General features: G+C 35.6%; 1 protein-coding gene across 13 annotated transcripts; it reads left to right on the top strand.

The window, feature by feature from the left end:
* Nucleotides 1–683: 683 nt before the first annotated feature.
* On the top strand, nucleotides 684–23069 carry LOC136202305 (uncharacterized). Of its 13 annotated transcripts, XM_065992840.1 has the most exons (16): nucleotides 685–964; nucleotides 1030–1080; nucleotides 1180–1264; nucleotides 2045–2207; nucleotides 2332–2440; nucleotides 2936–3042; nucleotides 8400–8505; nucleotides 8675–8879; nucleotides 8981–9267; nucleotides 9456–9577; nucleotides 10959–11103; nucleotides 11215–11307; nucleotides 12087–12478; nucleotides 12900–13043; nucleotides 16237–16650; nucleotides 16733–17011. In XM_065992840.1, the coding sequence occupies exons 6-10, from the start codon at nucleotides 2942–2944 to the stop codon at nucleotides 9534–9536; spliced, it is 780 nt and encodes a 259-aa protein (XP_065848912.1). In that variant the 5' UTR covers nucleotides 685–964; nucleotides 1030–1080; nucleotides 1180–1264; nucleotides 2045–2207; nucleotides 2332–2440; nucleotides 2936–2941; the 3' UTR covers nucleotides 9537–9577; nucleotides 10959–11103; nucleotides 11215–11307; nucleotides 12087–12478; nucleotides 12900–13043; nucleotides 16237–16650; nucleotides 16733–17011. The 13 variants fall into 13 exon arrangements, with proteins under 13 accessions (XP_065848915.1, XP_065848912.1, XP_065848914.1 ...); XM_065992843.1 differs by lacking the exons at nucleotides 16237–16650; nucleotides 16733–17011 and adding an exon at nucleotides 10395–10459 and having other exon boundaries at nucleotides 684–964; nucleotides 12900–14811; XM_065992842.1 differs by lacking the exons at nucleotides 16237–16650; nucleotides 16733–17011 and adding an exon at nucleotides 23051–23069.
* Nucleotides 23070–23727: the final 658 nt, after the last annotated feature.

Here is a 23727-nt window from a genome sequence, read left to right as displayed (position 1 = left end):
CATGGCAACTTTGGGACGGGGCTACTGGATCCATCCCTTTTAGAGGTGTTTTGACGGGTCGGTCTTTTTTTTTTTTATCAACCAAATGAATATATAATACTAAGCCTAATATTCTGCGCAAATAAAATACAAATGGAAAAGACTGTAACTCAGTAAATAAATTTACAACAATTTAATTATCAAATTAATAAAGAGTTATACTCAATATTAATCATCCATGGTGGTGGTTTACGGCAGGCTGGAGGATTGGGAGACCCTCCCTACCTCTCTGGTTCCGCCCCTGTCCATGACAATAAAACTCTATAAGCTACAATGTAGCACGTCAAAGAAACTGAGTTTCAAAAACTTAATTTAAACATAAACATGTTTCTATGAATATGCAATTCTTTAGACATGAAAGTATTTCAGTATAAAATCTAGAATTGATGCTGTAATTTTGAAAACAAACAAAACACAAATTAACGATAACAAAATCATAAATGAAAAAGAATGGAATTTATGAACTATAACAAAAATTCAGCAACGAACAATGAATCTAATCAAGAGATTTAAGCAACAGGTTTCTTAGAGAAGAATCAAATTTTATCAAAAAAAAAAAAAAAAAAAAAAATCAATTTTTATCCTAAAAAAGAACCCCGAGAAGAATCAATGATGAATAAATACACTATAATTGAAATAAATTGTGAAGCATAAAGGCAATAATCACGATATCAAACCATTTAAGCAAATGAACACAAAAATATCAGCACCAAAGACGTTCTCTTCAATCCTGTTTGTTTGTTTTCTCCTGCGATTCTATCCTCAGCTCAGTCTCTCCAATTTCCTTTCTCTTCTCTTTTTCTCATTTCCTCTCAGTTTCACCTTCGAATTCAAATGGAGCTGCGTGTAGCTCGAAATCGAAAATCCCTAAGCCAACGCAATCGACTTCTAACAGTAGAAGCTTCATCTGCTCATTCAATTTCAGGTATTTACTTCGCTTTCCTTGGCTGTTTGTTGAGACACATATGATTCTTTCTTTCGCATTTTCAGTGAAGTTGATGTTGCCAAGGGTTTTCTCCTTCTTCGACTCTTTGTATAAAGGTTTTAGACACTCCATCCTTTCTACCATTGGTCTTCTTTTTGGGGTAGAGGTAGAAACCAATTAGGAACTTACTTTGTGTCTTCACTTTTTTTCTGTAGTAATTCTCAACAGTCAATAATTTGTTTCAAATGCTTCTGGGAAATTAGAACCATGGAGATTGAATTCCTACTCAAACGGGTCAAGGTAAGACTCATCGAGTCATTATCAAGTATATTTTGAACTCAGCATCAGGATGCAAATTTTAAATTTATACTTCAGATTTTTTGTTCCATATACAGCAGTGCAGAATTTATTTGATGAAAGGTATGCATCTTTAGTAGTAGATTTTAATATATCTCAGGAAGGAATTCATCAATGTGCTGTATTAAATTGGATGGAAAACATGCACCTTGTTTTTGTGCAGATGGTTCTGTTACTTTAGTCAATGAAATAATAAGGATCCACTCTCTTGCTTTCAATGGAGTTTGCTAGTGTCAATGCTTGTAGACTGTTTCAGAATTGTTAGAAAGCTGTATTATTTTCCCATTGCTTTTTATTGATTACTGGCTTTGAACTTAACATTTAGATAATTGTGCTGAAGAAAGTATGCTCTTTTTGTGTATGTATATGTATATACACTCTAATATGAATATAAAGAGTCCCTTTCTCATAAAATGTTCGTAAAACAAGTAGGATCCACTTTCATTGGGCTATTTTCTGTAGCCTTCAATATTTAGTTCATTGTTTATTTACTGATTGTAATTAGGGATGTGTCATGAATTTTTTGTAAAACAATTCTATTTATTTTCACATATGATGTCACTGTTCATTGAATGTGATGGCATACCACATTAGAAGTGACCTCAACTCTTTTTTGGGCCTTACAGTTTGGTTGAATTCTCAGTTATATTTTTCTATGTTTTTGTGATTTGAACTATTTGCCTTTTGTTTTAGATAATTACTACGCTTTATATCTCAATGTAGCTTAGATCATTAGCTCTTCCATTCACGGTATTGGAATGGACTCTTCCAACAGTTCCACGCCCAGTTCCACCTGGTCTTTCTAGGCAATTATCATCATCCTCCAAAGATCAGCAGCCAATATCACCAGATGTAGCGTCCAATCCTGCAGTTTCATCAGAGCCTAGTGAGTTTTTTTTTTTTAAAAGAAAAAAACTTATATGTTGAAGTGTGAGATGAATCAGTGATTGCTCTTTCATAGTATTTGTTCACATTATGTTAAAAACAAAAGTTATTATGTGCATTAGCAGCAGGTTCAGATGCATCTCAGGATGATATGGCAGAAAGCTTTGCATTTGCACTAGTAAATGGGGCACTTGGAGTTTTTGAGGTTCATGGTAGGAGGATCCGGGACTTCAGGTATGCTTTTTAAATGTGATGGACTTACATTATCTAGCTTGTAATTGGTCCAAATTTTTTAATTCACATTAAAAAGAAAATCTTTTGACCCAGCTATATCTGAAACAATGCTGTGTTTATATGTTATGGTTCTGAACCACTAAAAGTAAGTCTACTCTAAATTGTCAATTCGGTAATTGTTCTTGTTGGTGGAATATCATTTTTATGTTTTAAAATAATGGTTCCACGCACATCAATCAAGTTCTTGTTGATTGTGATTGCAATGTTAAAGTAGATACGGACATTATTCATATATCACGAGGAAAAAATGAGAAAGGAATTTATTAAGCTAGTGGCATGTGTTTTCCATAAAAAGCCATTTTATCTGTCTATTAGATGAGATATTAATGAAATCACTTTTTCCACCTCTATGTCAAATGCTACTTTTTAAACTATATCTTACACGTTTTATCTTATTTAGAATTTATTTATTTATTTTTTTGTGATTCTTTGCAGACCAAAATGGCCTTCTTCTTCATTTGTTTCACCAGATGGTTTGATTACAGCTATGGCTTACCGCCTACCTCACGTTGTATGTATCACTGTTGTCTTGAGGTTAATATGTAAGTGCCACTTTATCTGAGCTCATAGACTCCTTTTTATCTATCAGTTGTTGCCGATTAATATCAGTTAAAGCAATTATATACAGTAACCTACCAATTATTCAGTTCAATACTTAATATTTTCAATTCACGCATTTATCAATACACACACATACACACAGTGGATTATTCAATTATCATTGATGTGGTTTGGTGGGGACCCTTGAATAGTCTTGTGATGATGGAGCTGTTAGACTCCAATAATTTTATCCAAGCATGTCAGTTTACTGCATGGAAATTGGCTGGTGTTCCTTTTGTGCTAGCATTACTGCACTTTTACGAAAGAATATATCATGAGAGAATGCTGAAGTTCCATGGTTGATGCTGTGCTTTGGCTTGGATATGAAGGAGAGATGCTGACTTCTGACCAACAATGCATGCAGTAACCTTTTTTTTAAGAATTAACTGGTCTTTTGTGGCCATAGAGAAGGATGTTTCTGAAGCATATTATAAATTAATTTACTCTCTGGAGAAGTTATTCCTTTGCCTCTATTTTCTTGTTCTCATTATAAATATACAAACCTTGGTTTACTAGTTTGACTCAGTATTAAAGAAATTCTCAGCTAGTTTATGTTGGTCTCGTAATTTTTGAGGTGTTACAAGGAGGCTTGAAAACGACTGGTTTTGTGCAATATGTCAGGGTACCCTGATAGGGAATATGCTACTAGGCATAAAGGGAAATATAGAGGGTAATATGGAAAATAGGGGACATGTGATTTGGAGGGTTGTGGAAGTTAGTTACTGATACAGATCGGGTAACGGGCAATAGTTTTCAATCGTAAACTACCAAAGATATTCTCAAGCTAAACTTGAAGGAGCCGTGAAACCCCCAGATTCACAAGCTAAACTTGTAGGAATTAGAAATCCCCATTGTTAAGAGGGATGAACCCTAAAAACACTCTCAAAGAGAAGATATAATTTGATTGATAAAAAGTTACATATCCTTACAAAGATGGGGTTTAAATACCTCCCATAAAGAAGAACTAAAGACATAATTACCCCTACTAGGGTTACAACTAAAGAAGGAAAATAAAGGGTAAAGTAGGTAAGTGTATATTCTTCCTTGTGAAGGAAAGAAAGCTTAAATAGGCAGAATGTATATCCTTCCTTGTTTAAGGAAGGAAAGTTTGCAACTATTCTTCCTTAAACAAGGAAGGAAAGTTCACTCCTTGTAAAGGAACTAATCTCAAGGACCCGCCTCAGTTATTCATCCGGTATACGCCATTAGGTGCACATGTTGTTCGTATTGCCCATATCTGAATATGATCTGCTAGGATTCAATGTAGAGTGAGATCCGCCAATCTGGGTCGAAGTAGATACAATTAGGTAGATCCTTCGGAGTAGATATACATCGACAGAAATACAATGAATAGATAGGCCAAGGTAGATCCACTCAGGTAGATACTGGAAGTAGATACGTCGATGAGTAGATACGCCAATGTAGATATGTCGAAGTAGGTCCGCTCAACTAGATACCTGAAAGGGGATACATCAACGTAGACACATCGAAGTAGATCCGCCCAAGTAGACACCTGGAGGAGATACATCAACGTGGACACATCGAAGTAGATCCGTTTAAGTAGATACCTGAAAGAGATACATCAACGTAGACACATCGAAGTAGATCCATCCAAGGAGATACCTGAAGGAGATAGGTTGAAGTAGATCTGCCTAAGAAGATACTTGAGAGAAATACGTCGAAGTAGATCAGCCCAGGTAGATGCTGGGCAGATGCTTAAAGGAGATACGTTGAAGTAGATACGTTGAGTAGATCCATCGAAGAGATCCGTGGAGTAGACCCGTCGAAGAGGTCCATCGAAGAGATCCTTTAAAGGAGATCCGCCGAAGAGATCCATCAAAGGAGATCCATCGAAGGAGATCCGTCAAAGGAGATCCGTCGAAGGAGATCCGTCAAAGGAGATCCGTCGAAGAGATCCATCGAAGAGCTCCTTCAAAGGAGATCTGCTGAAGAGATCCATTAAAGGAGATCCGTCGAAGGAGATCCGTCAAAGAGATCCGTCAACGTAGATCCATCGGAGAGACCCATTGAAGAGCTCCTTCAAAGGAGATCCGTCTAAGAGATCCGCCTAGGTAGATACACTTAAAAGAAAAGATATACTAGAACTTTAAGTGTGTCTTCCTCCTCTTCTGAATCACTTTCCCCACATACCTGACGAAATTTGTTACCTTGCTACTTCCTTAACCTGGATTTGGAATTTGTTGAAAAGATGTCCGCATCAGTTACAGGAGAGAGAGAGAGCTTTTGGGAGTATATAGAGGGCTAGGGTTAGAAGGAAAGGGGAATTGAATATTTGAGTAATTTCTGTTTGGCTTCCATGAGCAGAGGCTCTGCCATTTGGTAGAGAGGGGGATTGAGTTCATCTCAATTCATTTATCTTGTATTTCCATTGATTTCTGTTTGTTATCCATATTTCTATATTCCATCTATCTAATATAATTCCTGAGGTTTGCGTATTTCTTTCACCGATACTAGTCGGTGAAAGTGGGAGTTGATTGGTTTCCTATTAATTGGTCCGACCTGCCGGATCCGACGGCAGCGCCATGGCAACCACAAGAGAGTCCGATGCATTTTTGAGGAACTGTGAGAAAATGACGAAAGATTTACAAGAGATGAAAGAGATGTTACAAGACTTGATGGAGCCGCCTCTTTTCTCCGGCAAAGATCCAGAGGAGTGGCTAAGGCGCATTGAAGCGTACCTTAGATTCAATCGCACACCTTCAAACCATCGATTCTCAATAGTTCGGGAATGTATGGAGATTTCCGGTAAATACTGGTTCAATCTTATTTCTGAAATCTTCCCATATTTAACTTGGTCTGCATTTAAGGAGTTTTTTATGATGAGATTTGGAAGTTCAGAAGCTCCTAATGAGGAACAAGAGGAAAGAGAAGTAGAAATTGATCTGGTTGAAGTTATGGATTCAGAATCTCAGTATGGTGAAGATGAAGGTGATGGGATGAAACAGCAAGGGAAGACAATCCTTGTTGATGCTGACTCTTGTTCATCCATTGTTGTTCTCACATCTGACTGTCATCCCGAAGAGGTTTCAAGGGATCTCCTCTCACAAGAGAAATATTCTTCGTCACAGCAAAGAGATGGGGCAGAGAAGGCCGATGAAGCAACCGTGCACGAAATCGAACATGTGATTCCAGCCAATTTTTTAGTGCAGATTTTTCCAAACGGGTTAGATCGGCCCGAAAAGGAAATCCGCATCCATCAGCCACTATTGAATTTCTGTTTGGCTGAAGTATGCTGGCTGAAGTTAATGTTGCCCTGGGGAAGCGGTTCATCGTTTTCACTAACTCTAGACAGGGAGACCACTGGTGACGTGTTTTTCATTACTAAGGATCCGTGGGTTTCAGTATTTGTGGATACGGGTCAAGACACTAATCAAGGTTCCGATATCCTCCGTTATTTAAGATGGCGATGGGAAAAATACAAACGCAAGGAATTCTACTTTGGTAGTGGGTTAGAGGTAAATGAAGTTCAGTCAGACACCACTATGCAATTTCCTTCTCATTTCTATTACCTCTCCAGATCTTTCTATTTCTTCTCCACCACCGCTTCCCAAATCACTCTTGTTTTGTTGGGTAAGTGGATCCCACTGTTTAATACTACATGCCAAAGCCACCGATTTCAGCAATTAGAGCCCAATGGACACATTATTCCTATTATCATTCCCACAAATCAGTCTATCTCTGTTTTCAGTTCGACAAAACAGAGCAAAAATAAAATCAGTGAACCTAACGTGACCCACCCACGTGTTGTTGATGTTTCCACACATAGTGAAGTCTGTCCATATGCAGTGGTGAATCCAACAACTAAAACTCAATCGACGGCCGTTGCGACTTTGACAAAGAGCGGCGGTGAAGTGGAACAAACACGATATCTCGCTCACCAGGTGACTATAATTGACGTGTTCATCAGAGCTTCAACACCAATTTTTTTTGACACAGGTCAGACCCACCAAACCCGTATAAATATTGCGCTGGATGATTTTGGATTCTTTCTTGTTCCAAATTGGGTATTTTCATCGTGGGTAATAAACACATGGCTGCTGAAGAGAGAGATTGTTTTAGGGTTCATGATGTGGATGATTCATTTGTTATTCGAATGTTACTGGGTGGTATTGATATTCTGTTCACAATTACTTCTCTTGCTTCCGAAATTCTTGCTTCTCTATGGTTCACAATGGCAATTGCAAGATATGTTTCATACAACCAGAAGTGTGCTATTGGTTCAAGCAACAACTATGGTGCTGCACAGTAGGCCAAGGCTTTCTCTGGTTTCTCTCAATTTTGAGTTCCTTAAACTCCAGTCTTGAGGACAAGACTGTTTGAAGGGGTGGGTAATGATAGGGAATATGCTACTAGGCATAAAGGGAAATATAGAGGGTAATATGGGAAATAGGGGACATGTGATTTGGAGGGTTGTGGAAGTTAGTTACAGGAGAGAGAGAGAGAGCTTTTGGGAGTATATATAGAGGGCTAGGGTTAGAAGGAAGGGGGAATTGAATATTTGAGTAATTTCTGTTTGGCTGCCATGAGCAGAGGCTCTGCCATTTGGTAGAGAGGGGGGATTGAGTTCATCTCAATTCATTTATCTTGTATTTCCATTGATTTCTGTTTGTTATCCATATTTCTATATTCCATCTATCTAATATAATTCCTGAGGTTTGCGTATTTCTTTCACTGATACTAGTCGGTGAAAGTGGGAGTTGATTGGTTTCCTATTATACCCCGTGGGGGACTCTCAGATAATCAGAAAAGTTTCAATGAAGAAATCATATAGAAAGAAACAAATATGGCATTAAAGGCCATGACCTGTCTTTGGGGGGTTTATGAAGAGTCTTATTTGTAGAGAAATGACTAGATTTCCTTTGCATCAGCTGGATGGAGGGTTTGGGCCTGTTTTTGGGCCATTCCTGACGAGAGCCTAAGCTGAAGACGATCTTGAGATTATGGCTGTCATCTGGAAGATGAACAATTGTTTCCTGAATCATATGTGAATCGGTGCATGGCCCATTGTAATTTTATTACATGGTAAAAAAAAAAAGTTGCAAAATTTTGAGCAGAACTAGATTTATTTTTTTATTTGGGGTGAGATGAACTAGTTAAGCCAATGTTCTACCGTTAATATTGGATACTAGGCGACCATAGAGATTCGGATGTATTAGCCTTCAATGCTGAATTGTTTTCATGTGATATGTTCTTTGGGTGTTACATTTATTTTGGACTAATGGCTTAGTTTTCTGCTTGGTGCTTTAATATTCAAGGTGTTTTCTTCATATTCATGCAGAAACGATAGGAAACTTGGCTATGGCCTGCAATCCCGAGCTATTAAAGAAAGATTCAGGCCTATGCCAATTTGCTCTCCAATACTGTTTCCTACACCACATGCCCTGGTATTTTTCTTATATTTCTTATTATCCTAGATTCCTAATTCATTGCATTTGTGCAGCATGTTGGCATTCCTGTGGTGCTAATTATTGATTTCTCAAAGATCAGATTGAGTTTTTCATAAAGAAGGGATTTCTTTCAAGGTAACACACTGCATCTGTTCCTTTGCTACAGGCATTGCGGATGATCTTGCAATTGGGTGTCAAGCCCTCTTGGTTCAACACTTGTGGTACAAATATTGATAAGAGGCCTCATTCAATTCTCGGAACTGCTGCGCCTGCTGTGGATCTGCGAAATTACATGTCTTATTTACCTCCTATTGATGATGCAGTAGTGCCAGAAATGCTTCTTAAAGTATTAGAGCCATATCGGAAAGAAGGTGGATCCTACTTCTTGAACACGGTCTTACATTAAGGTCTAGATAATCATTAATTAATTTTTTTAGTGCTTTCCTTTTCTGAATGATTCCCACACCTGAAGGTTGCATACTCGACGATGAGAGAGCAAGATTATATGCTACCATAGCGAATAAAGGTTGTGCTGTAAGGTTTGCCTTTGCAGCTGCTATTTTTGGTGAAACCTCAGAAGCGCTTTTCTGGTTGCAGTTGCCTCATGCTCTAGAACACTTGATGAATAAGTTGGTAAATAAGTCTGCACAGAACTTTTCCATCACAGCTTCAACCCCGGGACTTGATGGTGCAGCTACGCCTACCGCAATTACATTAAGGGAGAAATCATTTACTGGCACTGAGAACAGGGATTCATTTGTAAGTGAATTTTGTATTTTTGTTTTTTTTTTCTAATTGCTACCTCTTATACTCTAACGAATTCAAATCTTTTCTCTTTTCCACCCTTTCTTTTGTTTATTTTCTGTTTCATACTCACTATTCAGATAATTGTCCATGCTCTATTTATTTTTCATATTCTGCAGTAACCTGAGCTATCTGTGTTGCAGTGCCAAGGTCAACTTAAGTCAATGGCTTTCCGGCAAGAAGAGTCATGGGAGAGTGCAAATGAGCGAATTCCTTGGCATTAGAAATTGGATGGGGAAGAGGCTATTCAAAACCATGTCCATGAGTGAGCCCTCTACTGTACTGCTTTATTGTCTTATTGAACTGTTTATCATTTAATGCTAATTGAGTGCTATGTGAGCGCTCAAGATAGATGCATTTTGTTCTTCAGAAGCTTGAATCCATTTGCTTGTCTATCTGAAGCTTAATATGATGCTTTGTGGTGAACTACAACTGAAGATGTGAAACATTATAGTAAACTGGTGCTTGATCAACTCTCAGTAGGGCAATGAAAAGCCTCAGTACCTAGTAGAGTTATTAATTGGTTGCAATTTTACTGGTTGTTTCATGTAATGCTGTTGTATCATCAAAACATTGGAAGTTTCAGGAAAAGAGATCACTTTGGAAAAACTTATTATGTCAATTAACTGTGATCAAGAATCATGAACAGCGTATTTTGAAACTTGGATCACATGGTAAATGCATAGTTTGTGCTTATGTCATCTTATGTATAATACTAAATATTGTTAGTCCTATTGAAAATGGAGAGTTATTATAGTGTGAGATCTTTGCATAAAGTTACTGTCTTAAGGTGTCTTCAAGTTCACAGTTTATTATGCTTGTCGGATTTCAAGGTGTTGTACTGCTCTTGTATACTTTGTTAGTAATTCACTTTTGATGAGTAATTAGTTGCATGTTCTTTCCTCCATTCCACTAATTGCAAGGGTACTGCTATAAATGTCTGCAGTTGCTAATTTCTTCCTCTCACTTTAACCAACTCCCTTCTTAGCGCACTTGGTAGTCGGTGTTAGGCATTCAACTATCTCAAAAAGCTCCATAAATTTATTTAAATGTCTTGCAACTCTTATTTGTTTTGAATGCAGTCATTCCTTGAGTGATGATGTCTGTGGATTTGCAATAGAAAAATCTTGCAAGCTACATGTCTCAGATAAGTTGTTGATAAACTCGTATATGATGTTTTATCATGATAAGTTTGGGTCATTTGTGTCATGCAAATACCAATCACACTAGAAAGTCATCTTACGTTTGAGTTCACCGTGTAGTTGAGAGTTAGTTTCCAATTTAATGTGCCAAACATTGTTGAAGCTTTTAATTAACAGCATTAAACCTTTTATTCTAGTGCAGCATCTGCAGTCAGTATTTTTGTTTTTTTTAAGAAAAATGCACAATGCTGCTATGCTAATTTATTGAAAGAAAAAAAAAAACAGTTCAAACTTTAGTTATTTGCTGAAGACTAGGAGAGAATGAAGTTTTTGCAGTGCAGCCACAGAGTTCTAGTTCTGTTATTCACCAACATTATTATTCCTTCATTGCATACTTTATTTCAATACTTATTCAAGTATATAATTATACCCTGTGCACACAAACTTCTGTTTCGAAGTTCCAGATTCACTTGGATCCTCACATCACAATTTCTTGATAAACAGGCTTGTGACAGTTGGGAATCTGGAAGCTGCTGTTAGTTTGTTGCTTTCCATCTCTCCAGATAGCTCTTATTTCTATTCGAATGCTCTCCGTGCAGTTGCTCTTTCTTCTGCTGTGTCAAGATCTCTCCATGAGCTTGCAGTTAAGGTGAAGATTACTTTGGAACTTTTTAGTTTCAACGTCAAAGGACTCGTGATTAGAACAAAATCATTTTCTTTGTTTTAATTCTTCTGATTTTTGATTGTCCTGGTGTTCAAGGTTGTTGCAGCTAACATGGTCAGGACTGATAGATCATTGTCTGGTACGCATCTTCTTTGCGCTGTCGGAAGGTATCAAGAAGCTTGTTCACAGGTTAGGTTTTACATCAAACTTTAATATTTTCAGAGTAAATTCTTCATTTTTCACAAGTTAAAATTGCATTATGGAGTTGTTCTGAATGTGTAAGTAAAAGGCCACCATCTTGTTATAGATTCATTGAAGTAGGATATTAGGTCGGGAAATATTGGAGATAGTCCTTAACTTTGTTCGTTTTTGATGATGTGGCTTTTGCTAGATTCTTAAAGTTTTTCTAGATTCTTATTCGAGCAATTATGCCGTAACAATTAATTTTCCCTTATCTATGCAGCTATTAATTTTTAACCATTAATTATGCTTCAGTTTGCTTTGCATAATAACATCGTTTCACCCCAATGTTTGGCTGGTTTGGGGTTTTATGTTCACTTTGAATAAATTATAGATCAGATATGAGTTTTGCTTTATTTTGTAATTCTCCTTCAATTTTCAATTGTTATGTTGATTTCTTCGACCAAACTTTAACTTGCAGGGATGAGTCTGGTTGCTATTTTCGAACTATCATGACAATTGATAGCAGACTTGCAAGAGACAACTAAACCTATGCTTATCTATCAGTTATGTACTACTGTTTGTTTAAGTCAAAATGGATATTCTTTAGATTATAAGACTTGTGCTTTTTAGATTGTTTTGTCTCTCTTTGCTTGGCTTACCAAAATGTAAATGTGATCTTGTTTCTCACAAGTCTTTTGTTGTTTGTTGCATAAGAAAATATATATTAATTATACATATTTACAAGTTTAAATTTCTCTAACTAATTGAATCTTCTCTTTTTACAGGGAGCATGAACATTGCGACGGTCATGTTCTTCACTGCTCGTCGAAGAGGAAGATGCATCATCTTCTTCACTGTCAGACCGGCTCAGAGTCGGATGAAGCTACAAAAACAGGGAAAGTAAATCCCAAGGATGATGCATCATCTTCTTCGTCTTCACTGCTCGTCGAAGAGAAAGAGAAAGACGGGACTGTGAGTGAGAAAGTCGGTGTCACTGTCACTGGCTCAGGCTCAGGCTCAGAAGAAGCTGCAGAAACTGGGAAACTGGCAATATCAATGCCTGATGCATCATCTTCTTCCTCACTACTCGTTGAAGAGAAAGAGAAAGATGGGACTGTGAGTGAGAAAGATGCTGTGGGTGGCTGAGAAGAAGCTGCAGAAACCAAGCTATTATCAGGTAACACTGGTTTTGCAGTGGAAGTTGTAGGCGGAGGAATTTTCTGTTCCGAAGCAGAATCCTGTAGGATAATTAGTGAGGATCAAAACTTGAGTTGAAACAAATCCTAAAAATGCTATGCATAAAAAATAAAACAGGAAATACAAACCTCATTGGCACCCTTGTGTTGAGCATTCAAATTTTGTGCATAATTGCCATGTGTTAATGCAGTGGCAACTTTTATATCTGAAGCTGTTGCCACTGCATTCACCTGCTGCTTCTGTTTCTTCCATGGCCGCAACTCAGCAGGCTTATCTATAAGAGTATCAATGTGCTCTAATATTTTTCGAGCCACAAGGGTAGATTGGGCAGGGACTCCTAGAGTAAAGAGTTCAGTGTTTTGTGGCTTAGTACACTGACTATCTACTGGCCCATTTTCCAGATTTTGCTTTGGAGCAGAAAATAAGGCCTCTGAATTACTACTCCAGTAGTCCTTTTTAGGACAGTTTAAATTCACTGATCCTCTAGAGAGAGTTTCAACATGAAACTTATACCGCAGCCTACGAATGGGTCCCACAGATCCGTGGTAAGCATTTAATGCTTTGGTCTTCTTTGAATGTACCTATATAATATATGCATGCAGTCCAACAAAGAGTTAGTCAGACAATAAGTATAATAAACCCAGAAACTTAATCAACAAAATAACAAAAATTACCTGTTTTAAAGTCTGTTGAAATGAATTTGTGATGGTTCTAGAATATGGGGTTCGGGGAAAAGTATGAAGCACAAATCTGTTTGTTCTCTGATCCTGCACTAAGGCACCAGGACATGTAGGGGCTGGCTGTTGAAACAGCATGAAAATTGAATGCCTTAATCATCCATATAATACGTAAAATAAAAATAAAGGAGAAACAACCATTTCATTTCAATTCAATTCAATTTTGGCTCATGTATTTTAATTCATCCCTTGACAAACAATTCCATTTGCAGCCAAGAGTCAGTTACAGAACACTTGTAAAATTGTGTTGTCATGATTGTAACCATAAATAACTCAATTTATTAGAAGCCCTATATATTAGAAGCCCTCCAAACAAACAAAGGAGAAACAGCATAATCAGACAACTATTTTAATGTCAAGGTGTTTATACTGTAGGTCTAGTACTTATAAATAACCCTTAGATTTTGAGGCTTAAACATGGGCAAGGAAACAAATGAGTACTTGACCTTCAGAATTATTACATAGATAACTGAGAGTATTAAACACTTGGAAAAACATAAAATTATATACTTCTATTTTGGCACATTTAGCTCATGTATTTTAATTTTCGTCAAAATCATCAGATTTACAAACAAGACTCAATTCTTCTATCAAGGGTGAGTCAGATATTACACAAATACTAATTTTTATAGCTAATTAATATTTTATTTTGCCCCTTATCCTTTTTACACTTTACATGTAAAGATTTATCATCGATCTTCTATTTTATATATCAAACAATATTCTATTCTTTTTGTTTTCTATTTCACACAAAATAAGAGTGCTTACATTCTCATATTGAGATTTGGAGAAGAAAGAAGCCAATAACATGTTGGCTCTACCGAAAAACTTAGGGAGTAGACCACCACCCTCTGCTTGGGTCTGTGAGGGAGGAGCAGGCGAGCCGCCTCTGTCCTGCACGGGTTTGGGTACAAACGAAATGATTCTCGGGTTCTTAGTGTCCATGTTTATCTCATTCACACTCTTGAGTCCACTATCACCATGCTTCCGCTTGTGGATTCTGTACATATCCATTTTCAATTCTAAGAGTAAAAATATATGTTTTCTTATGTATTACAATGGAACAAATCATTCTTTATTTATATTTATAGATAGAGGATAGGAGGGGAGGGGAGGGGATGAAAAAAGGAATATCAATTATAATAATGGTTGATTGCCATAAATCATGCGATAATTTTAGGTAATTTTGAACTTCCTTTTTTATTATTCTAAATTAATAAGATTATTGCTATATTGTAAATTTATAAAAATTTTAACTCAAATTTGAAACTTTATAAAATTTGACTAACGGTTTAAATTTGACTTTATAAACTCTAGTATGCCCAACTGGGCGAGGATAGCTGGTAGGTCTATGTCTGTACGATGAGAGTGGATCTTTCCACCCCCGTAATTATCATCGATGTATTAGATTATGATTTGGTTTAATGAAATGAGATTTTGTTTTCAAAATAATAATAATTAGGTTAATTAGGATGTTTTGGTTTATGTTAGTTTATGTTCTTTGGTATAATTTTTATTAATGAATTCGTTTAGTTTATATTGTAAATCAATTAGTTTAAATTTGATATTAATTGGTCGAATTAAATATATGATTAATTTTTATTTCCATATAATTTTTGTTTAATTTTTAATCAATTAGTTTAAATTTGATATTAATTGGTCGAATTAAATATATGATTAATTTTTATTTCCATATAATTTATGTTTAATTTTTAAGGTAGTATTTATTAATTTCTCACTTTAAAATAGATCAAATTTCCATATTAATAGGTAAACATGATTAATTCTTATTTCCATTTAGTTTAGTTTTGATTTTTTAGGGCAATATTTTCTATATATGTTAATAATATTCGTAATTTATTTTACCTTGCATATATACCAAATTGAATTTATTACTTGTGCTTTTACATTTACATGTTTGTTATATGTATGTTGGGTGTCTTCTATGGTTACTTTGTTTTTGACAAAGTACCATTACTTGGTGTGTTTTCACCATTGGATGATGGATTAAAAAATTAATCCAATGGTGAAAACACACAAAGTAAGGCTTACTTTGTTAAAAACAAAGTAAGCATAGCCTTTACCATGTATGTTGAATTGAACAATTTCATAAACACACACTCAATTTGTTTAAATCTATATTAAATCATTTTGATTTAAAATAGTTTGGATCCCTCCTAAAATCTGAATTAAACTACATCGGTTTAAAATTTTATTTTTACTCTTTTATAATCCAAATTTAAAATAAATTGACTTAAGATGCTGCTTTAGGGTCCTTAAAATATTTCAAAAAAAAAAAAACTCTATTAATCCGATATATTATCTCGAAATTAATTAATTCAAATCAATATGTAAATATTATTTAAATTTCTTTCTCATATTTTGTATAAATAATTTTCCTTATTAAAATTATTTCTATTTTTCATATATGCGATATATATGAATAAAAAATAAATTTTAGTAAATTAGATAATATTATAAGTATATTATACATTGCGATTTTAAATTAAAATCAAACTAATTTGAGATGTTGTTTCAGATTTAACTTAATTAATTTAAATTATAATATGCAAATATTATTTGAACTCTTTCATAATATACTCAAATAACCCTCTATCAAAATCCTCGCTGACACGACTTGATTGCACGGTTTCATATGATGGTTCATGTTAGCCGACGCCGAATCATTTCGGGACTAACGCTTTATTGTTATTGTTGTTGTATATATGTCAATGGGGTGTTCAAATTTGGGTTGGATGAGTTATAGTATATTTTTAACCCAATCCATTTAAGGATTTTTTTTATAGATGTGTTGGGTTATGATGGATTGAGTTATTGTGGGTTGGATGATTTATTATATATTTAAGACTTAATACCTTCCCAGCCCCCCAAATTGGCCAAATACTGTAACTGACCCCCATACTTTCACTTTTAACAAGTAACCCCCCAACATGGTTATTTAGCATTACTTATCCATCCAGTCTGACGTGGAGCATGGCAGGTGGAATGCGTGAACGTCAATGCCCTTTGCGCGCGTGAAAGCTCTTGGATACATTAATAAACCAATAAATTGTGATTATTCACTTCAAATCCCTAAAATCCAACGGTAACTTCACTTACTTCAAATGCTTCCACCTCTCTTCTTCCATCCCCATCGATCCATAAGAGCAACCAAATAACAGAGTAGGATTAAATCCTTTTTCGATTCATCCTTCCCAAATTTCGTTTCATCCATCTACGCAAATCCATTTTCGCAATCCAAAGTGCGTTCATGGTGACCTATATGACTAACCATACGAATGGAGATGTTTGGTACTGAATCGAGGAGGTGCTTATGTGGGGAAAGAGCAGTATTGAAAGCTTCATGGCGTGATTCAAACCTAGGGAGACGTTTTTTGGTTGCAGGAAGTATGGGGTACGTATTCTCCATTTATCTTGGGTGGTTCTTGTATAAGAGATTTCTGAGATTTTTTTTGTGGTATTTGATCTGTAAAAAGGAATGAACGAAGCTGTGGATTCTTCGTATGGTTTGATCCTCCTATAGACAACCATTACAAGCAAGTAATTGTGGGGTTTTTGAAGAAGATAAGGGCAAGAGATGACAATGAAGAAGGTGACATGCTTCAATTTGATGAAGATGGAAGAATTTGATACTGGTTTTTGTTATTGGGTTTGTTTGTTTGGGATTTTGATTAGTTGAAAAAAGTCTGTAATATTGGTTGATTTTCATTATTGATGAAAGCAGATGAATTTAAGCAGAGTTCGTTTGTAGGCTTTATGTAATCTTGTATTTTGAATTATGGAATCTATGACAAGAGGAAGTGTTTGACAATATGAAAGTTTCTGTATCTGGTACAAATATAACATAATATAACACATGTTTCTGATATTCATATAAGTGCAAATCTGTCCAAAACGTTTAGACATTCACATGATCAAGAAAAATGTCCACAAAACATTCAACATTACATGCGAGCAGAAATAAAGAAGGTCTAAAATAACTTCTGCTACGTCTAACTAAGACACAAATACATTAACATTGATGTCCCAAAAGCACATAGTTGCATTCCCAAAACCACAGAATTGCACTCAATTGAACCACTTGACAATAGTTGGTGGAGTCACACTTTTCGTAGAGCTACGAGTTACTCTTGTAGAAGTTGATGCAGTTTGTGAAGCATAACTTGGTGCATTTTGTGAGGCAGACTACGAAGCATCTTGTGTAGCAGATTGGGAAGCACCTTGTGCAGCAGATTGTGTCATTGCAAATCTTGTTCTTCTCATGGCAACTTGTGTAGGAGTTTGCTTAATTTCTTTGCCTTTCCACTTAACCTTAGTTGGTTCAAAACCGATATCACTAGTGACAGTAGCTGAACTTTTAATCGTCGTAGTACGAGATGAGATGACAATTCCTCTTGGCCTACCACACTAGTTTACATACAGAAAACCATCAGAAAACACACAACACATACACGAAACTAAGCTTCCAAATTAGCTAATAAGATATCACATGTTGAACTGCAAAGTCTGTTTTTCAGAGTGGAAAACACCATAGCCGAATCTAACTTTCTTTGTTCATATTTTCTCCCTCCTAGCTGATTTGTTAGATGATGCAGCTTGTACATGTTGATTGTTACTCCCCTGTGTTGCATTTACATGTCCAGATGATGTTTCCCCACCCGTTTCTTTTTGTTTGCGCTGGTATATGACATCTATTGGAGAATTTCCATCATCAAGGGCCTATAAAACACCAACATTATTAAGATGCTTCAAATTGTCAACAATGGCAAAAATATAACCAAGAAATAATATATACAATACCTGATCAATATCATTCTTCCTAACTGGACATCCTTTTTTATTGTTGTTAGGCCCTTTGCAGTATAAACATGTCATTTGTGCACCCTTTCTTGACAATTTCCCAAATTTCTTCGGTTCATCCCTGGACTTCCTTCTTTTCTTCTTTGGTCTCCCTTTTTTTTAAAAAAATTTGCGCACAATACGCTTATATTAAAGAAGAAAGAAAAATCCCCACCAGACACGGATGTGATTCGAACCCATGACCTCCCAGACCCGGATACTTGTCTCCCTGACATTGCCTTGATTTCTGGTGGATCAACTGGGGAATGGTTACTTGCAGGCCACATCTTCATGTTTAGTACATGCTGAATGAACATTAAGCCTTGAGATAAGTATCCTTATGGTACCAATGAGAAACATAGTTTGTAGGATCCAATTTCAATTTATGCATCGCAGCTACTGCATGTTGGCATGTGATGCCTTTGAGTGTAATATCTCGTATTTTTACATTCAGCGAATGATTCAGATTTGTTAATCTAGGTTTTTGATAGATAATTGACAGTATTTTTTAAATTTCGAGGACGAAATTTTATTAAGGAGGAGAGAATGTAATATCCCGCATTTTTCTCTCTTCTCTATTGCCAACCTTTACTAAAAAAAAATATCCCGTATTTTAGATTTAAGATATATATTTTTTTAAAAAAATTTGAAGTTATAATTTTTTTTATATATATACGTATATATATTTAAAAAATGATAATGATTATCAGTCTTTATATTTTATTAGTTTATAAATATTTGTCATTTATGGAGATAATGACTTTTGAAATTTGATGATATTGTATAGATAATTACGAAACTAAAAATTTGAATTTTTTTTTTGTAAGTAGTGGTTTTTCTTTTGAACTAATTAGTTGTATAGTTATTTTATGTATTTGTTTTTTTTATTATATTCTATTTAAAAAAAATCTACCAAACCATAAATATCTCCTATCTTTAAGCTTTGTTTTTCTACTAGGATTCGTTAAGAAAAACGGGTTCCTTTTCAATTTCGTAAAAAAATAGGTTTTAGTCTGTACTCTTTTCCACAAAATATATTAGCAGCCACCACCTTGCAAGAGCTTTCACATATGCCATTGAGTCTTCTCACACAAAATAAAAGGTAATTTATTTATTAGTTTTTGTTCTTTTGGTAAAACTATATATATATATATAGTATTTGTTTTTTATGGTGTTAGAAAATTGTATTTTCTTTACGTATCATAGTTTTCACTAAATCGTATTTTAATACCATTTATTATATTAAGGGAAAATTACAAAACTAGGTCCAATTGGAGGTCCATTTACATATTTAACCCATTTACTCAACCTACTACATATCTAGACTGATTTTGTGTGACTTTTCCATAATACCCTCAATATTTACGTGTGCCTCACCCCCTCCCGTCTGACTTCGCAGATTCCATATTATGCGAAGGCTGCGAAGCTAATGTTTGGTTTACTTGATGAATTTAGTTCGCATATGCGAAGCCTGCGAACCTAAAGTTTGGTTTACTTGATGAATTTAGTGCGCATATGCGAAGCCTGCGAAGCTAAAGTTTGGTTTACTTGATGAATTTAGTTTGCATATGCGAAGCCTGAATATGTTTTGAAGCTAATTCGTGAAGTGGTATATAACAAAAAATGGCAAACAACAACGGATTCTAACATTAAAAACAATAACATTATCAAAATTTACAACAAGATTGCCACAATAACAACATTAAAATCACAACAACAACATTTACAACAAGATTGCCACAATAAACTCCTAACAAAGCACTTCAAAGTGAACCTAACTAATCCGGTACCAATTTTGAAGCGGATGAATAATCTTGGTGTGCACCGTGGGACACATCCATCTCAAAAGGTCTGAACTTCCATTTATCATCCAAAAAATGGCAGTCCAGACCTTTTGGGATGGACATGTCTCACGGTGCACACCAAGATTACTCATCCGATTCAAAATTGGTACCGGATTAGTTAGGTTCACTTTAAAGATTGGCACCATGGGATGGACGTGTCCCATGGTGCACCCAAAGATTGGCACAATCTCTCCTAACTAACCATTTCAGGAGTGAATGTGTCAATCTTCGGGAAGTTCATCCCTATACAGGAAGGAAAATCATCTCCCCTGTAGCCCAGTACGCCGCCTTCCAGAAAGGGATGTTACGTATTCAACCACCTACAGAAAAAATTAATCGTGTTAGGCAGCGATAAAGACGATTTTGGCTTCGTGAAATGAGGATTAGCGAAGCATGCGAATGTAAATGTGCAGGGAAAGAGGTGATTTTACTTCGCTAATCGATTTTTTTACGAGGTATGCGATGTCTGAAACGTGACGATCTACGTCGCATATCAATGCTTTCGCGAAGTCTGCGAGGACTGAAACGTGAGGATCTATTCGCAGACTTCGCGAACTAATCGATTCGCGAGGTAGATCCAAACGTTTCAGACTCTTTCTCTTCGCAGATCTTCGCGAAATCATCGATTCACGAAGTAGATCGTCACTTTCCAGGCTCTTTCTCTTTGCAAAGCTTCGCGAAACCATCGATTGCGAAGTGTATTTATAAAAAAACGCAGAAAAAACAACAAATACTTACATTTTTCGCCCCTTTCACCCCCAAAAGCGACAATAATAATATGATAACATGGGAAAAACGAAGGAAATAACGTAGAATAACCATTTCTAACATGGTAACAAGAAGAAAGAAACCAAGTAACGAACATGAAGATGAAGAACCATGGCTTCGTTTTTTTCTAGGGTTAGGAAGTTGCAGAATCAAGAGATGAAGAGAGGAAAAAGAGAAATTCATTGTGATTTTGACGAAATGGGGCAGATTTCGTGCAATTTAAAGGAAGATCAAAAGTCTCCGAATCATTAATGCAGGAGCAACTTTTCGCGTAACCAAGGAGATAGGGGGAGCGAGCGGCCGTTCGCGATGTGGTGGGAAGTGGGAAGGTTAGGGGTATTATGGGAAAGTCACACAAAATCAGTCTAGATATGTAGTAGGTTGAGTAAATGGGCCTCCAATTTGACCCAGTTTTGTAATTTTCCCTTATATTAATTCACTTACTTCGATTCCCCTATAGTTTAATTTGACTCAATTTTATTTGGGTTGTAGATTTCATTGAGTATGATAGAAAATTTTAGAATAATTTAGTTAGATATATTGATCGAATAGGAAATTTGACGGTGTTCGGATGGATTGGGAAGATTGATAGCTAAGATTTGGATCTGGCAACTATTCGGAGTTTGAGGTGAGTGGTAACTATGATTCATGACACTATTTGTTTGATTTTGAAATCTCTAGCATGAAATCTGTTTGATAAAAGTATTTTTGTTCGATCCTTTAGTAATTAATGTTAAAAGGTTTGATAAAAAAATAGTTTGATTCGATTTTTAAATTTATCTCCTATTTTCGCTCCTTTAAAACAGTTCTGATGAATTTTCCTAAAAATGTTATTTGTTCAAAATAGTTCTTATTCTAGTTAAATGATAAAACATTTTTCTTGAACTTAAACTTATTTATCAAATATTCTCTACATTAGAGTGTACGCTTCTGGGAACATGCCTTTTATACATTAGTTTTTTTTATATCCTTTATTTTATTTGGAAATGGAAAATTCTTTTGAAGTTATATTTAATTCTGTTAACCGATTGATTTATCCGTTACCATTTGTATTGAAAATCTGAAATCTTATTCGAATTCTGTCATCTGGATATTTAAGTTATTTGAAAAATATTATGAGATATAATTTACACACTTCGAAATCGGTACATGTGCTCAGTATTATCTGTATCTGTTTTCATGTCTCACTGCCCTTCATATTAGGCTTGCATTATTTGTTATTGTTTTATCTGTGTATGTGTTTGTCTTTGGGTCGGTTGTATTAGAATCATGCATAAGGTCGGTGAAGATATTCTGTATCTGAATCTGGTAGCGCTACCATCTGTGTTTGTTATTTGGCCTTTGGTGATGTGGAATATCATCACTCTGATGTTACTGTACCGTGGTTTTGAGAATTTCTGTAATTTATTATTATTTTTTGATTTATTTGATTTGATTAAATATAACAATATTATTTGATTTCTCTGCACCATCATGTTTGATAAATTCTGAAAACAAATCTGAAACTTATCTGCATATCTGCTTGTTCCCCTATCAGTTGTGCTATGATTATCACTCACTGAGATTTTCGCTCGTATAGACGGAAATCTCATGCCACGTTGATTTTATTTTTTTTTCCAGATGAAAACCTCTATAGTTGGGCAGACATTCGGGGTTCAATATTGAAGGAGGATATTGTTAGTTAAATATTGCTACTGTACTGATTTAGAGACGTTTGGATAAATTTATGGTATATACTTCTTTATAGTTTAAGTTGTATAATCATGCTAGAAGCCTTTATTAATTAAACAAGTATTAGTTTGTGCTTTGAATTTGAGGCTAGCATAGGTTAAGGTAGTCTTAATTTATGCGCCGGTCATGGCCAGGTTCGGGTCGTGACATTGAGAGCCCAAGCTCTACATGAGCAAGTCAATAGCTTCAAGTCCACTACATATCTATAATTTCCCTCAGTGATTTCAAAGCCAACAACACCGTTCCATATGATATTGCACTGCATTGATCTGTTCGTATTAGCTTGTAGAACCGATAAACTCATTGGGGAAATGTCTGTGATCCATTTTTTAGAAAATGCAACCATTGCACTGATTTGTTCCATAACTTTTATCCTGATATGCTCAAGCATTGTGATAATTGTCTTGTGTCTTGGTCCTAGAATCCAGCCAATGAAAGTCTGTGAAATGTTATTGTCAACTGAATCACATTTGGTGTCTGTGTGGAAGTAAACTGTTAAGCCCAAAATATACCTAAAAAATCATCGATATTTATATGAGTTCTAATACGAATTTGTGCTGTTTATATGTATTTAGAGTACTTTTACGTCCGAATATGTTTCTTTCATGCAAGGTACCTAAATATTTGGTAAAATCCAAATAGGAGCAAAAATGGTCAGAAACGAAGGAAAAACCCTACGAAAAGAGTCAAAGACGACGAAAATCAAACGCACCGTTACGAAGGACGGGAACGAAGTCTGATTCGGGAATAATTACCCGTGTCACGACCGAGATTCCCTATTCTCGGTCACGACACGCGTCGCCCAGTCATTTCTCTCCTCCGTTCTGAAGACTGAAATCTACACCCCTAATCTTGGTAACTTCAGATTTTCAGGCAGCACATCTTACACATGTTCGATTTCAAAGATATGCGTCCGTTCGAGTGGATAGAAACATCTCTTCGCAGCAGACACATCCCCTAGACACGACTCTTCAACATCTATAAATAAAGAGTTGATTCAGAGTTGAATGATAATTGAGAGTTAAGATTTAGTACAGAATTTATGCAGAAATTCTGAGTCAAGCGATTCAGAGTTAGAAGTTCGATTTTGTAAAAATGATATGATGTACACACATTGTTTATCAAATAATTACATACACAGTAGCATTTAGATTTAGATTAAGATCTGTTTAAAGATTAGTTTACATTTTGGTAGTAGAGGAACCATCTTTATTCCGAAGATTCAGCGAGAAGATTAAGTAGTGGATTCGACCCCGGAGCCTGACAAACTCTAACGAGGTTTGAGGAAA

This window comes from Euphorbia lathyris, chromosome 8 (assembly GCF_963576675.1).
Source record: "Euphorbia lathyris chromosome 8, ddEupLath1.1, whole genome shotgun sequence".
NCBI classification, from domain to species: domain Eukaryota; kingdom Viridiplantae; phylum Streptophyta; class Magnoliopsida; order Malpighiales; family Euphorbiaceae; genus Euphorbia; species Euphorbia lathyris.
The sequence above is the reverse complement of the archived record's forward strand: the minus strand, read 5'-3'. Positions and strand labels throughout refer to the sequence as shown.

What these genes read in the sequence shown, in the direction of transcription:
- LOC136202305 (XM_065992842.1), top strand. Translation starts at nt 2,942, where the DNA reads ATGGCCTTCTTCTTCATTTGTTTCACCAGATGGTTTGATTACAGCTAT. An exon ending in TTCCTACACCACATGCCCTG is followed by an intron (nt 8,506 to 8,674) that starts GTATTTTTCTTA and finishes CCTTTGCTACAG; the next exon opens with GCATTGCGGATGATCTTGCA. An exon ending in AGAGCCATATCGGAAAGAAG is followed by an intron (nt 8,880 to 8,980) that starts GTGGATCCTACT and finishes CCACACCTGAAG; the next exon opens with GTTGCATACTCGACGATGAG.